Consider the following 15,220-nt stretch of genomic DNA (forward strand, 5'->3'; position numbering starts at 1 on the left):
CTGGGCCCTCCTGCCCGCTGGGGTTTCATCCTTTCTGGACTCTTCTGACGCTGACCCCCCTGATTCTTGCCCCTCCTTCCGGCGGGCTTTAGGACCTGGCTCCCTATCCGGGCTACCTGCTGTGCCGCTCGCCTGTACGTTTGAACTTCGCGCGCGCGCCCAACCGGCAACCTTCCTCTTGACCGTTCCCCCGCTCTCCAATGGAGGCGTGGTCAATCCTGACTCATCTTCTCTCGCTGGTGGTGAATCCGCTGGCCCCGATACCTGGGACTCCTCCCCCCCACTACGCTCTGGTGGGGAAGCTGGTCCTGATTTCCAACTGCTGCTCTGGGAGTCCCCGCTGGCCCCTTGCTTCTGGGGTGTCCCCCTTGGGGCCCCCCTTGCCCTGGCCACCGGCGCCCCCTTCTGTGAATCTTCCGATTCGCTGGAGAGGCTCATGGAATCTCTCGGGCTACTGTCATCTTCTCCTGCGCTGCCCTCGGATTGCTCCCCCTCGCTCTCCATCGCCTCCCCTCCCTGCGCTCCCGCTGCGTCCCTGACAATGTCTAACTGCTTTTTCTGGTTTCTCCACTAGGTGGGGAGACATAATTGTCATTTATGGAAGAGTCCAGAGTCCTTCCACTAGTCTCTTGCAGCAAAAACAAAAAGTTTGGGGGCACCTTAAAAAGACTCAACACTCTTAGTACAGAATTAGCATCCATCTACCACACAGACCATGAAGTCAGAAAGAAATGAAATTCAGAAAACAGAAGGCTGGTGCCCGGTCTTGAGCTCCTGAAGTTTCCCAGGATGGCACAAGATGGCAGCATTTCCTTACTCCAAATGCAGTGAAGGGTTGGGAGCGAAGGTGGCAGACAGCTAAATCAGGGGTGCCTACGCTATAATACAGGGCCAGATTTAGGTTTGATGAGGCCCTAAGCTACTGAAGGTAATGGGGCCCTATATATGTCCAGCTGTCCTTTGTCAACAACAGATTGCTGCTGTTTTTGGTGTTGAATATATGCTATATGGTAATTTATGGACCTAACAGGTATCTAAAGCCATTTGCACATAACAAAATATGTATTTTATCAAAGTAATTGTTGAACTGAAATACAATTAAGAAGAAATATATTAATAGTGAAATGTAATTAAGAAGAAGTATATTAATAGTGAAATAATTATTAAGCTCTAACTTAAAATGATTGGGGGCCCATTACTTACATCATAGGCACCTACACATCACAAAACACTGTTGCTGAATGTAGATTTTATTTTACTTGTTTTTTATCTTATATTTTGGAAATGTACATCCAGTTTTTCCCCCTCTAAATTTTTTTTGGGGGGCCCAAGAGAGTGGGGCCCTAAGTTATAGCTTGTTTAGCTTATATGTACATCTGGCACTGACTATATATCGAAGGATTACAGAGTGGTTTGCAATTACAGTGGTACCTCGGGTTATGTACTTAATTTGTTCCGGAGGTCCATACTTAACTGGGTCCTTACTGTAACTGTTCTTAACCTGAAGCACCACTTTAGCTAATATGCCTCCTGCTGCCACTGCGCCGCCGGAGCACAATTTCTGTTCTCATCCTGAAGCAAAGTTCTTAACCTGAAGCACTATTTCTGGGTTAGCGGAGCCTGTAACCTGAAGCGTATGTAACCTGAGGTACCACTGGACGTAACAACACCAATGAAATAACATCTAGAGCTATCATTTAAAAAGAATGAGGTGACTGTATATTTCAGCCAAATCAGAGAGAAAAATCTGGAGGAATGTTGTTAGCCATCCTCCATGTTTCAGAAGCCCAACTGGCACTGTCTAGAAGTCAGGTGTTGAGTGCTGTTGATTCCATGCAGTGAAATTCTCTTGTAGTAGAGACACAGCAGACATCTTGACTTGTAACCTTACCTTTTTTTTATGTTGACAGGCCTGTTCAGTGGTTTCAACTTTTAAGATGAGCCAGTCAGTGATGCCTGTTGCCCACCAGACCAGGTGAAGCTGCTAGGAAGTCCTGGGGGCATGACCAATGAGCGGTCACAGAGGTGTGGCCAAGTTGTTCTGGTTTTCTCCACAACCTCCTCCCTTGTAAAGTTACGGTGGGCACTTAAGCACTGCAATTTTGCAGCAGCAACTGACTAAAACTGAAAAGTGCCTCACTCTGATTCAGAGGAGGGGTCCCTGCTGTCACAATTCCTAGTGTGGGTTCATGCTAAGCAAACTGCACAGAGGTAAGCCCTGCTTAATTCTATGGAGATTGCCACCTTGTAAGTATGTGCAGGATTGTGAACCTGAACTGGCTGGTTTTAAAAGTGCAGCACAGGACTGTTAACAAGTTACCCCATAAATTTCCTATCCCCTGGGGAAACCACTCTTTATTTAGGGGGGGGCAGTGATCTGGTTGTCCCAGACTGCCGTTCATTCCGATTTAGAGCCAAAGAGCAAGTTTTCCCTGGGAATGGAGTGGAGAGAGGGAAAAACCACACAGACCTCCCATGCCTAGAAAGCGTTGGTCAAGCAGAAAACCGCTCAGACCTGTGCTTTCTAGGCACAGGGAAAGAGGAAGTGTGAACGAGCCCTGATAATCATCCATCCAAAAAAATTACTCACACACAGAAAGCTAGCTATCAAGGAGAATCCAACTTTATGCTTTATATGTTAGATTTCCACGCACAGGAATTTGGAGGTGGATGGGGGAGCAATCAATCTTGTGGGTCCCCACCTATTTCTGATAGTTTGGTATGTCCCAGGTTTATCAGAAGACACTCGAGGACACAGACAGGACTTCCCTAATGGCTACTGCAGGGGGCAGGAGGTTTCGCATCTAAATTGAGCCGCTGTCCCATTTTCCTGGCAGGGGAGTCCATGAAGAAGGTTTTCCAAAGGTTAATGCATCCCAGCATAACAGGAAGCGAGACAATGGCCGAGGCTCTTATCTCGACTGTGCAGCTTTTCCAGGTGCTGACCTCCCCCCTCCCCGCTCTACACACATCCAGTGGTGGAGGCATGCCTGCAGACGTCTCAGAGCAAAAGCCCCTGAGGCCAGAGCTGAGGCTGGAAGGGAGAGCAGGAAGAGTCTGCTTCTGTTTTTCCCCCTTCCCGTGGTGCTTTGCAATGAGGCCAAGTTTTTGCCAGGTAGGCCAAGTTTGGGTGTATCAAAAGATACCTCTGGTCACAAAAGTAGTCTGGCTACAGATCAGACGTGACACGAAAGTGTGATGGCATTCCTGTCCTTTTTCAATGTAAAACAAAAACCCACAAGATTGTCGTCTTTGACTCTTTCTGTAACTGACGTTTTCTTGCTGAAAATTACCCCCAAGAGGAAAAACCCCATCTGGACAAAAAAATAAAATAAAAAGCAGCCTCTTCAAGAAGTTACAAATACGCCAGTTTTCCTTTGTATATTAATGAAATTTTCAAGTTTAAGTGTCTTTAGGAAAACCTCAGTGTTGGTTTCCAAATACCAGCGGATAACCTCTCCCAGTTCAGTGTGTGTGTTTTCCTGGGGTGTGCATGCTAAAATTTAGCCTAAGGCTCCAGGTGGAAAGAAAGAAACCAACCACACACAGTTCTTGCCACTGTCTTTGATGCACTTTATTTACAAATAAGCAAAATAAATATAAAAAGGCTCTTGGAAATACAAAACCTTCTGCATAGACAAGATAGTAGGATTGCTTCTGTCTTTGAATAAGTTCTTGATCTACGCCTGATCAGAAGCAACTTCTTTGGAATGTAAGAATTTGGAGCAGGGCTCCCTGCCGCTGCCGCCACACACACACCAAGTTTTGTTCATTCATGCAAGTGTCAGCTGTTAGTTGCAAAGGTGGAGATTCCCTCTATTCAGAAACCAGAGCGTGTGGATAATACCCAGGTGCTCTGAGCCAGCTGAAGAGATCCATGTACATAAATAGACTTTTAACACATGCATCACCTCCTGGATCAGTAACCTTTCCATGATTCATTGTGCAAAGCCGCAACAGACAAACTGTTTATATTTATTTAGGTTTGCAACATTTATGTCTCTGAGCGCTTCCAGGCTGTTCATATTTCTGGGTGGAATTTAGTCACATTCTGGGCAAATTCCGGTTGTTCAATTACAGTTGACTGAGAGGTCCTGGGCAACAAACCCACTCGGTCAGACTTTCAGAAAGTAACAGGGAAATGCTCTGGAATGTGTCAGATAACACTAGCTGGATGCAACACCCTCCGCAGTCGTCCTCCAGCCTCCCCACAAGCAAATCAGGATGAATGTTCACTTAACAGCAAACCCTAATGAGCCTCCCTGCAAACAAGTCAGGATGAATGCTCAATAAACAGATTGTCTGGAAGTTCCCTATCTGTCACCATTTGTTTTACTTTTCATCTTTGCTAGCCCATAATTTGCACAAATAGCAATGACAAACCTAGACAGGATCTTAAAAAGCAGAGACATCACCTTGCCAACAAAGGTCCATATCGTTAAAGCCATGGTTTTCCCAGTAGTGATGCATGGAAGTGAGAGCTGGACCATAAAGAAGGCTGATCACCGAAGAATTGATGCTTTTGAATTATGGTGCTGGAGGAGACTCTTGAGAGTCCCATGGACTGCAAGAAGATCAAACCTATCCATTCTGAAGGAAATCAGCCCTGAGTGCTCACTGGAAGGACAGATCCTGAAGCTGAGGCTCCAATACTTTGGCCACCTCATGAGAAGAGAAGACTCCCTGGAAAAGATCCTGATGTTGGGAAAGATGGAGTGCACAAGGAGAAGGGGACGACAGAGGACAAGATGGTTGGATAGTGTTCTCGAAGCTACCAGCATGAGTTTGACCAAACTTCGGGAGGCAGTGGAAGACAGGCGTGCCTGGCGCGCTCTGGTTCGTGGGGTCACGAAGAGTCGGACACGACTAAACGACTAAACAACAACAACAATTTGCACAAATGTACCTATATCCAGTCAATGTTATGCTGTGTGCTTCAAAGGGGCAGGAAGAGCAGGCACTAATATAATAGCCAGTCTTCTAACATGGGGAGTAACTGGCTTCTCAGAACATTTTGGTCAATGGCACCACCTGAAAAGGCAAGGCTATGCCTCACTTTTGCTGAATTTAGCAGGCCAAGTCAGCTGCAACCATTTTGAATCCCTCAAGTTTTGAAATTATTTTAAGCACAGGCTGTACATGTAGCAGGAAGAGGTGGCAAGAGTCCTGAGGTGGAAGAACAAGGTACATAATATCAAAGGGCAGGTGGGAGATCACATTATTCAATGTGCTGATACATTAAAAATCTCATTGCAAGCAAAGCAGAGTGCATGGCTGGGGTTAGAGCTTTTAAAACAAGGCACTCATAACATTTAGATCAGCTATGGTAGGGTTTTTGTTTTCGTTACTTTCAGTGAATTATTTTTAAAACCCGGGGGAAGCATTTCAAAATGGCATTGCCAACCCGCAGTCTAAATCAAGTATATTTCATTCTTATAACCACTAGGTTCTTTCATCTCATTCTCCTGCATGACTTGGCCTCGGGTTCAAGTGATGACTTGTATGTGTAAATGTAGGGCTGCCATATGTCTGGAATTCCCTGGACATATCCAGGATTTGCCTGCTGAAAATGGAGTCCCGGTGGAATTTCCAAAAGAGGTTAAAATAACTGGGAACCCATAGCAACCCATGTTGAAAATGTTGATTTTTTTTGTCGAATTTCCTTTAAAAAAGCTCTAAAACTTCAATTTTTTTCAGAGATTTTCCAAAGAAAGCTCAACAGCTATGGCAACCCTATGTAAACAGGCCATTGCAGATAAAATGTTGCAGACTGGAGGGATGTTCACACAAACCTCACTACACTCCAACAGCCATGCATTTGTTGGCCATTTGTAGAGTCTCCAGACACACAGTTAGGCTTGAGGAACTTTGAAACTCCCTTCTTCACAAAAATTACATCACAGTTCAAGGGCACCAGTTACTTCACACATTTAGCTACTGATGAAGTGCCCAGCAACTGAATGTAAAGAAAAAAACTGAGACATGTATGCCTGTCCGAACATTCTCTGGAAGAGGGCTACCAAGTTTAGGCAATGGGTGCACAGGCGCACTGATGGCAATTCATTACATTTTCTTATCTTTCCTTTTTCAGTTAAAAGCTTTGATAAGGAAAGAAGAAGAAGGGATAGAGCTATAATAGCCAGGAAGTGGGCAGCATTAGAGGATTGCCCACAATGATTGCACAGTAGTTACAAATGGATGTCAGAATCTAGGCTGCTCCTAAAAACAGCTGCAGCTGCTGCCAACAGTTTAGAGAGGACAGCAAGTCAACCTAGGATGGAAGCGTGGACTGCAGAGCTTGACTGTATCCCCAATGCACACTTCCATTCCCAAAGCACTTTGAAATGGACAGGTATCCTGGAGGCAGTTCTGTTCTGCTTTCATGCAGTGGCCCAGTTCTCCCTGGTCAACCTGTGTCTGGGTTATACCACTGCAGACTGCGAGTGGAGGCACACATGGAATACTTTTCATGCCAAAATTAAAAATGCCATCTACCTGGAGAGATGCCATGGAGGTGGGTTTGCACCTTGCTTTCTCCCTAGCATGCTTACTTTCCATGTTTTTATTTAAAATTTTCATAGAACAGTCCATGCATCCATCACCGCCACCTGCAGTCTGAAGTGGTATAGTCCCAGCCACAGCTTTATGGGCCTGTGAGTTCTAAACCAAGGTCTGGGCTTAGAAAATCCACAGTCACCTGGATGTCTCTTTTTCTGCTTTGATCTGGGCACATGTACTTGCTGGCCTCTCCCTTGTTAAAACTTCATTTGGACTCCATATGGAGTGCTGGCACAGACGCTTACCCTAAAGCCTCGCTGCCTCAGTCAGGCGTGAACGCACTCCACTTTAATGTGCGCTTTCACTCTCCACTTCTTTCACATGAATGGGGGTGGCTCGGTGTTTACACTGACGCTTGTGAAGCTTGCAAAAACTGACAGAACCAGCCATGACGCCTGACTAAAGCCCCCTTTCATCAGCACCAAACTCCCAACAATGGTCTTACTAAGCCAGGGTGGGATTAAGCACCCAAAGACCCCCACATCCTGTACAGAAGGCTCAGAGACAGGCGCTAAAACATGAAAGAAAGGGACAGGGATAACTGATAGGGGCAGAGTGAGGCCAGAGCAGGGGAGAATGAAGGCTTTCAATATGGATAATATATGGGCTGGTGCACCGAGTTCTTCGTGTCAGCAAAACTCTGTGTTTGCAAGAGATCTCGGGAGGGCAAATGAGAAAACAGAACAGGATTTTAAAGGGGTTGGGGAGAGAAAAGAAAAAAAGGATTTCCTATTTTCTAATTTGGAAGAGAGGAGAAATGGCATTGTGGTAGGGAAAGAGCACGGGGCTCTAGCAGGACAGGGGGCTGATTCTGGCTCGCTCTGCCAGTAGGCAGGCAAATGCTTTTTTCAGATAACTGAAGGTGGTACAATGGAGTCATCCCCTGTGGCACAAACAAACACTCTGCTCTGGCACAGAATAAAGCACACAGGAACCTCATGCCGAGTTCCTTCCTCCAAGAAGCACATCTTCTTCTGCAAACTCCTGACATCATGATACGGTGTGTTTTCCTGCTACAGAACATTGGCCGCCCTTGGCAGCAGTTGGGCAGTGTTCAGCTTAGAGATGTCATAAGGACGTGGGCTAAGTTATGGAGAACTTGGCTGAAAGGTTGCTATTTTCAGTGTCAGTCCCACATTTTTTTATAACATGTTGCTTCAGCCTCCTTAATGGATGGTTTCTGCCATGTTTCAAAAATCTGCCAAATTCATTTGATCAGAGAGGAGTGCCAGACAAATACAAAGGGTGCGAATACAATTAACAACAATGCCTCCTTCATACCATCCTCAGCTCTCTTGGAAACTATTGCTTGTCTTCCAATCGTTTGGTTGATCACCAGGAATCATAAGATACACAACCTTTTTTTTTGGGGGGGGGGGGGAGGAACCCTAGCAGTAGTTCGTTCCAGGTGAATTTCCCGCATGCCTGGGCAAAGCTGTCTAGAAAAACCCAGTCTTTGGGGTTGTTTCCTCATTCTGTAACTGGACGCCATTTCCACTTCAGGATTGGGCCTCCAAGAATGATGGACCTAACTGAGCAGTTCTAGAAATGTCTTCTCAAAATCACAGCACTTCCTGTGATTTGGACTGACTCCTCTGTTTGTGAGGGCATCACCTGACAGACTTGAGATTCGGGATTCCTTCTTTTCTTTTATATGTTAGCCAGGCTGAGGTAAAGCAATGGGAATTTGGAGTGGCTAGGAACGAAACTATGGGAGTGTTTACGAGAGACAATGTGTATTAGGCTGTGAGGCCTGATTGTTTTTGTGTGGTCTCCATAAGACTGGTGTTGGTACATGTGTGAGGTGAAGGAGCAGCTAAGGGGAGATCCCATGTTATCTGAGGCCCAAAATGGTTTGACATGAGAAGCCCACAACTGTTGGCATTACAATGGCTGCCAATTCCTCAAAAGAGGCTTGTTCCTGACTCAAACCACTGTTGAACATCAGGTCAGAGAAACCAGCACTTCCGAAATCGCTTCATTTTGAGGCACTGGTGAGGTGTACAAGAGATTACTGGATACCCACAGAAAATGAGATGCTGATTTGTCCTCCCATACAGTTCACTGTATGGCATTAGCCACTCTTCAGGCAAAATTGACAGGGTGTTCCTTATTTGCTTCTGATGTCTCTGTGGCAAACTTTGGGTTTTGAGTGTAGGCTAACAAAGATGCAGAGGAGCAAGGGGGTGTCAGACAGAATAACTTTCCTTGGTCCCTTCTGACAAAACTTCCCCTTCTCCAGCTGTTTCTTGAGTTCTCAAGGAGCTTCCAAAGTTTCCAAGAAGGCCATCCAAAGCCTTTTAGACATGCCCAGGGCTTCAAGAACAGTCCTAGGCCTCACACAGTCTTGTGCAGACCCCAGAATGTGGTCAGGCATTGTTCTCTTCAGAGACAGACACAGTGGTGAAAAGGAGCTGTGTGGTGTTCTTTGGCTGATCCAGATCTCGGATTTGATTTTGTTTTCTTTCTTTTTTTTGGAGAAGCAAAAAGGTGTGGGCAACAAAAGGAAGGAAGTTCTCCCTGGTGACCTGCTGATGCAAGGTCGGCCTCCCAAGTTCCTCACTTCTTGTGGTGCATGTCTTCCATCCCGACTCGGCCCCAGACGCCTACCACAAAGGTTTCGATCTCACACTCATTTTCCCCACGGGCAATGCGGAAGTAGCCGTCCTCTCCCCAGTCCTTGCCCCACGAGTTGGCAGCAATCTGAAGCCAGAGACACAAAAATTGCCCAGATGATAACATGAGCCATTAATGGTTCCTGACAAAACAGCTTTTCACATTTATACTGCGCTGTAGCATTCATACATAGCAATCTTGTTGCCATCCTTACAGCAAGCATGCAAGGCAGGTCAGTATTATCCCCATTATCTTGCACAGAGAAAAAGAGAAGCTCACCTAAGGCTGTCAAGTGAGTTCATGGCAGAGGCAAGTTTTAAACTGAGGATTCCTGCTTTGTAACACTATCTCATAGTGGCTTTGCTACACCAAGTCTCACATTAAAACGAGGATGGGGAACCTTTTCAGCTCAACAGGCCAGATCCTGAGCCCAGTGGGTCAGTGACAGGTGGAGGGGGCACCCACCTCAGGGAACCCTTTTTCCTTTGCAGCATGGCTTGATGCCACCCGCTACCAGCTGGTTGGTGGTGACTTCAAGCCCTGCTGGGATCAGCTACATTCCAGAGTTTCCAATCAGCTGACTGGCACTGTCTTCAAGCCTCATTTACAGCAGTGCTTACTTGCAGACAGCGGGGCAGGAGAGATCCGGAGAAATAGATGTCTAGGATAATGAATAATTACCGTATTAAAAGGTCCCATTGTGGGCTTTGAAGGTATATGTTGCAGCCACTTGCTGAAGTTAAAAGAATTTGGGTCTGGGTCAGTGTCTTGGTCATCACCCCTACACTGAGGTTGCTCCCTGATCCCCTCTTTAATGAGCATTCATCCTGATTTGTTTGTGGGGAGATTAGATGATGTTGTGTAAAGGGAGTTTTACCACACACTTTCATTTCCCCATATTTTTCCTTATCGCGAGTCTGATTTCTTAGGAAAGCAGGTTTATTTCACAAGAGTTCCAAATCAGCTTTGAGCACACAGGATGAATTTGCCAGGATTTGACTGAATTCCACCTGAAAACAGTGACAGTCTGGAAATGCCCTGACTGTGCACCCATCTATGCCACCTTGAGCTCTATGATGGAAGACCTTAAATGAAATACCTCAAATGAACAATACCTAAATTTGTGGCAATTCCTGGTTAAGAAATGGCAGCACTCACCCAGTATTTCTGATTTGACCCATCAGGCAGCTGTTCCTCTCCCCACCTGTGACACAGAATGAAAGAGACAGCTTTGTTGAGTAGTCCTCCTTATCATGTGCTATGCAAAAGATTTCAGCCACACATTAGCACACCACCCAGGCATCTTCTGATGAAGGACAATTAACAAATATTAGGGAAACTGCTTGCAAAAAAAATTGTATATTTGGAGTAATCGGACCAAAACGCTGATGAATTTTCATGCAGATCTTAATACAGTAATAATAATATTATGTGGAAACGTGGCAAACATCTTTAAGACTGGAACGATAAGAAACCAAAATGAAATTTGACAGATTCTTCGGTCCATACTTACAAATGAAACTGAGAGTGATAAATATTTTGCCACACTTTAACTAAAATATGATAAAGCCAAAAGGACCTGGAATAAAATATATGCTTCAGAGGCAACATCCAGTGTTTGGGCCACTAGGCAGCCCTGTTTAGGGAAGTTTTTAATGTTTGATGTTTTATCTTGTTTTTAATATTCTGTTGGGGGCTGCCCAGAGTGGCTGGGAAACCCAGCCAAATGGGTGGGGTATAAATAATAATAATTAATAATAATAATAATAATAATAATAATAATAATAATAATTGTACCCATCCTTCTTTAACATGTTAGGAAGCTGTTTTATGACAGATTTGCTCAGTGGAATGCATTTCACAAAAAATGAAGCATTGTTGTTGCTTTGATTGCTAGGTTTTAACCAACCCCATTACATTCATCCTTCTGGTTTGAGAAGATCATAACAAGAGACCCTCTGGACTCCAGCATCCTGTTTTCCACGATGCAACAACCAGATGCCTCTAGGAATCCTACAAGTAGCACATGGAGGGGAAAGCCTTCCTTGGAAGCTGCCCTATACCACGTCAAACCATGGCCCATCTGGCTTAGTGTTCTCTGCACTGACTGGCAGCAGCTCTCCAAGGTTTCAGGTAGGGGGCATTCCTCGTCCTACCTGGAGATGCTTCTAGGGATTGAACTTGGGACCTTCTGCATGCAAAGCAGATGCTCTACCATTCATTATTGCCCAGAATCTGGAGGTTACAGATAAATATAATGTCTAGTAGCTGCTGGTACATGAATCTGTCTAGTCCCCTTATAAAGCCATCAAAGTTAGTGGCAGTACTTCATACTGCCTGTCTGGGAGAGATGCCCAAAGTTCTTGGTCAGGTGTTAGCAAAGCAGGCTTGGTGTCTGACTGGAAGGGGTTTCCCATTTCATTCCTTACTGATTAACTCAGAATCTGGTCTGTCATTTCCTTCTGCAAGCAGCTTGAGAAGATAAGCCCAAGTGGAAAAGACAGCGTGATCTAGCTGGCTGGGAGCCCTCCACTTGTTTCTCCTTAGCTTGCCCCCATAGTTCAGTGTTTTCCTTTGCCCTAAGCAGAGGCCTTTGCCCATCTCTGAGTGTTTTGATCTCAGTGTTGGAATGGGTAACTGTGGCAACATTCTGTGTACTTGCAGTCTGTGAGTCAAGTTAAAAAGACTCAAAGCATCGCTTGGTGCCAATGTTTTGTTTAGGTTTCTGCTGTATTCCCAGCTTGTTCCAATCCAGTGAGAATGCCTCGTCCCTCACACAGTATTATAAGTAGCATTATTATTATTAGCATTTCATCCGCAGCAGCTTACAAGTGAGTAGACAATCCCTTCCCTTTGGGCTCTCAGTCTAAGGCACAGCCCTCAGCACCCTTCACAAACTACAGTTCCCAGAATCCTTTGGAGGGTGCGATGCCATGACTGTTTAAAGTGATATAAAACTGCTTAAAATGTATACTGCAGATGATGCATTAGTTGTTTTAGCCATAACAGACTAAAAACACACACAGCAGTCTCCCCATTTCATCTGCGAAACGTTGGAGAGTCTTTTACATGCTGTGGAATAAGTCTCTGATGCTGTTTCAGTCCTGGTGAAAGAGATCTCAGAGGGGAATCTGCTCCAGCTGTGCTCAGCTCACCCAAAGAATGACTCTTTCACCCGGCTGGCGGCTGTTTGACGTCAGAGAGAAAAGTTCTCACTTTCCCCCCAAAGAGTGGCCTTATCCGGCAGTGACTTGTTCTCAAGAGCCTCTACTCTCCCCCTGTGGGGCCTCTCTTGTTAGTTTTCCTTCCTCATTCCTTGAGCAGCAGTGAGCTGGCATGGATCAAACTCCGCTGTCCAGTCAGTGCCCACCAAATGAGGGAAAGTGGAGAGGAAGCCACGTGGCCCCGCGGAGAGGAAATATGTTGAACTCTCTATGGTGCCCACCATCAAACACACACACATACACAGAGAGAGAGAGGGGGGGGCAGAGTAAGCTCCAAAGAGTCGCAAGGCCAGGCAGTCATCAGGGGTCCAAGAAGAGCCACAAAGAGGAAGGAGTAATATGAGGAAATTCTGCCCCCTCTTCCAGGTTAAAACAGCCTGTGGAGGATGTCCTCTACAACTGCCCCCCCCCCCAACCCAACCCTGGGAAAAGAGAGAAGGCATTCAGAAGCACCTTTAAAAAACAAAACAAAACATTTTTCTTTACCCAAAGGTCTCCTTTATGTATTCCCTTTTCCTGCAACTGGTGCCCTCTCCCAAATTCTGGGGCCAGGGCCAAGCTCACACACCTCTCAACCAAAACATACACAGGCCATACATTCATATGTTCATGCCATATATTTATAGCACCATGATAGCATTTTAACCAGTCATGCCTCCCCCCCCCAAAGGATTCTGGGAGCTGCAGTTTGTTATGGGTGTTGAGAGCTGTTAAAGGTAAAGGGACCCCTGACCATTAGGTCCAGTCGCGAACGACTCTGGGGTTGCAGCGCTCATCTCGCTTTATTGGCCGAGGGAGGCGGCATACAGCTTCCGGGTCATGTGGCTAGCATGACTAAGCCACTTCTGGCAAACCAGAGCAGTGCACAGAAACGCCATTTACCTTCCCACCAGAGCGGTATCTATCTATCTACTTGCACTTTGACGTGCTTTCGAACTGCTAGGTTGGCAGGAGCAGGGACCAAGCAATGGGGGCTCACCCTGTCGTGGGGATTTGAACCACCAACCTTCTGATCAGCAAGGCTTGGGCTCTGTGGTTTAACCCACACCCGCATCCCTGAGAGTTGTTAGGAGGCCCCTATTGCCCCCACAGAGCTACCATTCTCAGAGTGGTTCAGTAGTCAATCGCTTTCATGCCCTGCTCTGAACCGGACCTTGGCATGATCCGGTAGGACATAACATGTGAGAATACCATGCAATTGGATATTCCTGTGATCAGTAGAAAGGCAGCCCCTGAACCAACCAACATTACCCCCTCAAGCAAGATCCCTCACCCAGTGACTTTGACGGAATGGGTGCCGTGCCGTCGGTACTGTTCTGGCTTCCCGGCAGCTACAGATGTGTGCCGATAAATGCCACTTCTATACATGAAGAAGTCTTCATGCACCTCCATGATGGCTGTACAAGAAGAGAAAGGAGATGAAGTAAGCAACAGGAAAAAGTCGGCAGGCACAGACCCTCCACCTCTGACGCCGACTTCACCACCAACCCTTTGGAGGCCTGTCTGCACTACAAACGTGTATCAGTTTTATAACTCTCTTGGCTTGCACATTCACACTTGCATATGTGCACCCCAAAGGATCCTAGTAATTGCAATCTGGCTGAGAATCCTGTTAAGGGTTCTTACACTCACAAAGCCAGAATTTCTTCAGAAGATGGAATAATTGTTAAGCAAGTTTGCTGTGTGAACACACCATTTAGATTTCTATGATAGGTAGACTTGCTGAATTTCTGTCAAGAAGCAGGTGGTGCATTTCTGCACTATGGATGATGGAGCTGATCATGCGGGCCAGAAAGGATTGTGATTGGGCTTGCAGGGCTTGGAAGGCAGGAGGTGGTGGTGATACCCATTGCTAGTAGTCTGTGGGTTGTGTGCTTCCACTTTTGAAAGTCAGTGTGGCATTGTGAACAGAATGCTGTACTTAGAATCATAGAATCATAGAGTTGGAAGAGACCACAAGGGCCATCAAGTCCAACCCCCTGCCAAGCAGGAAACATACTTGAATAGGAGGGAGCAAATTAAGATCAACTGACCCTAACGCAGGGTTATATCTAACTACATTTTACTCAGAGCTGCTCCATTGTGATTAATAGGCCTAGCTTAGTCTTGCTCATTCACTTTTATGGATCTACTCTGAGTAGGACTAGCACTGGCTACAAACCATGTTCATCTATCATCATCATCCTACTACTACTACTATTATTATCCTTTTGAGATTTAGACCATCGAAATTAATTTATTTTTCTTTCTTTCCATCTGTGAAACTTTTAAACAACTTTGTGGTGCTGAACGTCCAGTGTGCTCTGCTTTAAATGACAAGGACATGGCTTTCATAATATCTAGCTCCGGACTCAAATTAAGCCCTCCACCCCCACCCACCCAATGGCAAAACTGTTTGTATGTATATCAGCACAACCCTTCCAAGATTGCTGGTGCTGGTGAAATGGAGCAAACATCTTCCATGTGTTCAAATAACATGTGAAAGGATTACACAGGCTGCCCCCTTCCTTGCTGATGCACCCAAGAATGCCCCCCTCCAACTATGTGCATGAAGCTTCTCTATGCAAGGGAGGTGGGTCATGACTGGACCTCTGATCATAGAGTCTCTTCCCACACGTGATGAATGCACCGGTGGCAGAGGGACACACAATTCCCTATTAATGCATGTGGGTTTTCTTCTGTCTTACATCACTGTCTCAGAAATCTCAGTCATAGAGATCTGTGAACCATTGAAATCCAGAGTCCAACTCCCTCAAGCTTAATCATTGATAATTTCCTAACGGAGGGTCTGTCTTGATTGTGCCTATCCTAAAGATCATAAA

The 15,220-nt window shown here is 45.8% G+C and overlaps 1 protein-coding gene across 2 annotated transcripts in view; it reads right to left on the minus strand.

The window, feature by feature from the left end:
- Positions 1-3,549: 3,549 nt before the first annotated feature.
- The window catches only part of TINAGL1 (tubulointerstitial nephritis antigen like 1), a 29,526-nt gene continuing 17,855 nt past the window's right edge, over positions 3,550-15,220 (minus strand). For both annotated transcript variants that reach the window (XM_083751799.1, XM_083751798.1), the window contains exons 10-12: positions 13,672-13,795; positions 10,333-10,378; positions 3,550-9,261 (exon numbers count right to left, since the gene is read on the minus strand). In XM_083751799.1, coding sequence (XP_083607925.1) covers positions 9,118-9,261; positions 10,333-10,378; positions 13,672-13,795 — 314 coding nt within the window. In that variant the 3' untranslated portion in view covers positions 3,550-9,117. The remainder of the gene's footprint in view (positions 9,262-10,332; positions 10,379-13,671; positions 13,796-15,220) is intronic.

Source organism: Podarcis gaigeae, assembly GCF_964106915.1.
Source record: "Podarcis gaigeae genome assembly, chromosome: 8".
NCBI lineage: Eukaryota > Metazoa > Chordata > Lepidosauria > Squamata > Lacertidae > Podarcis > Podarcis gaigeae.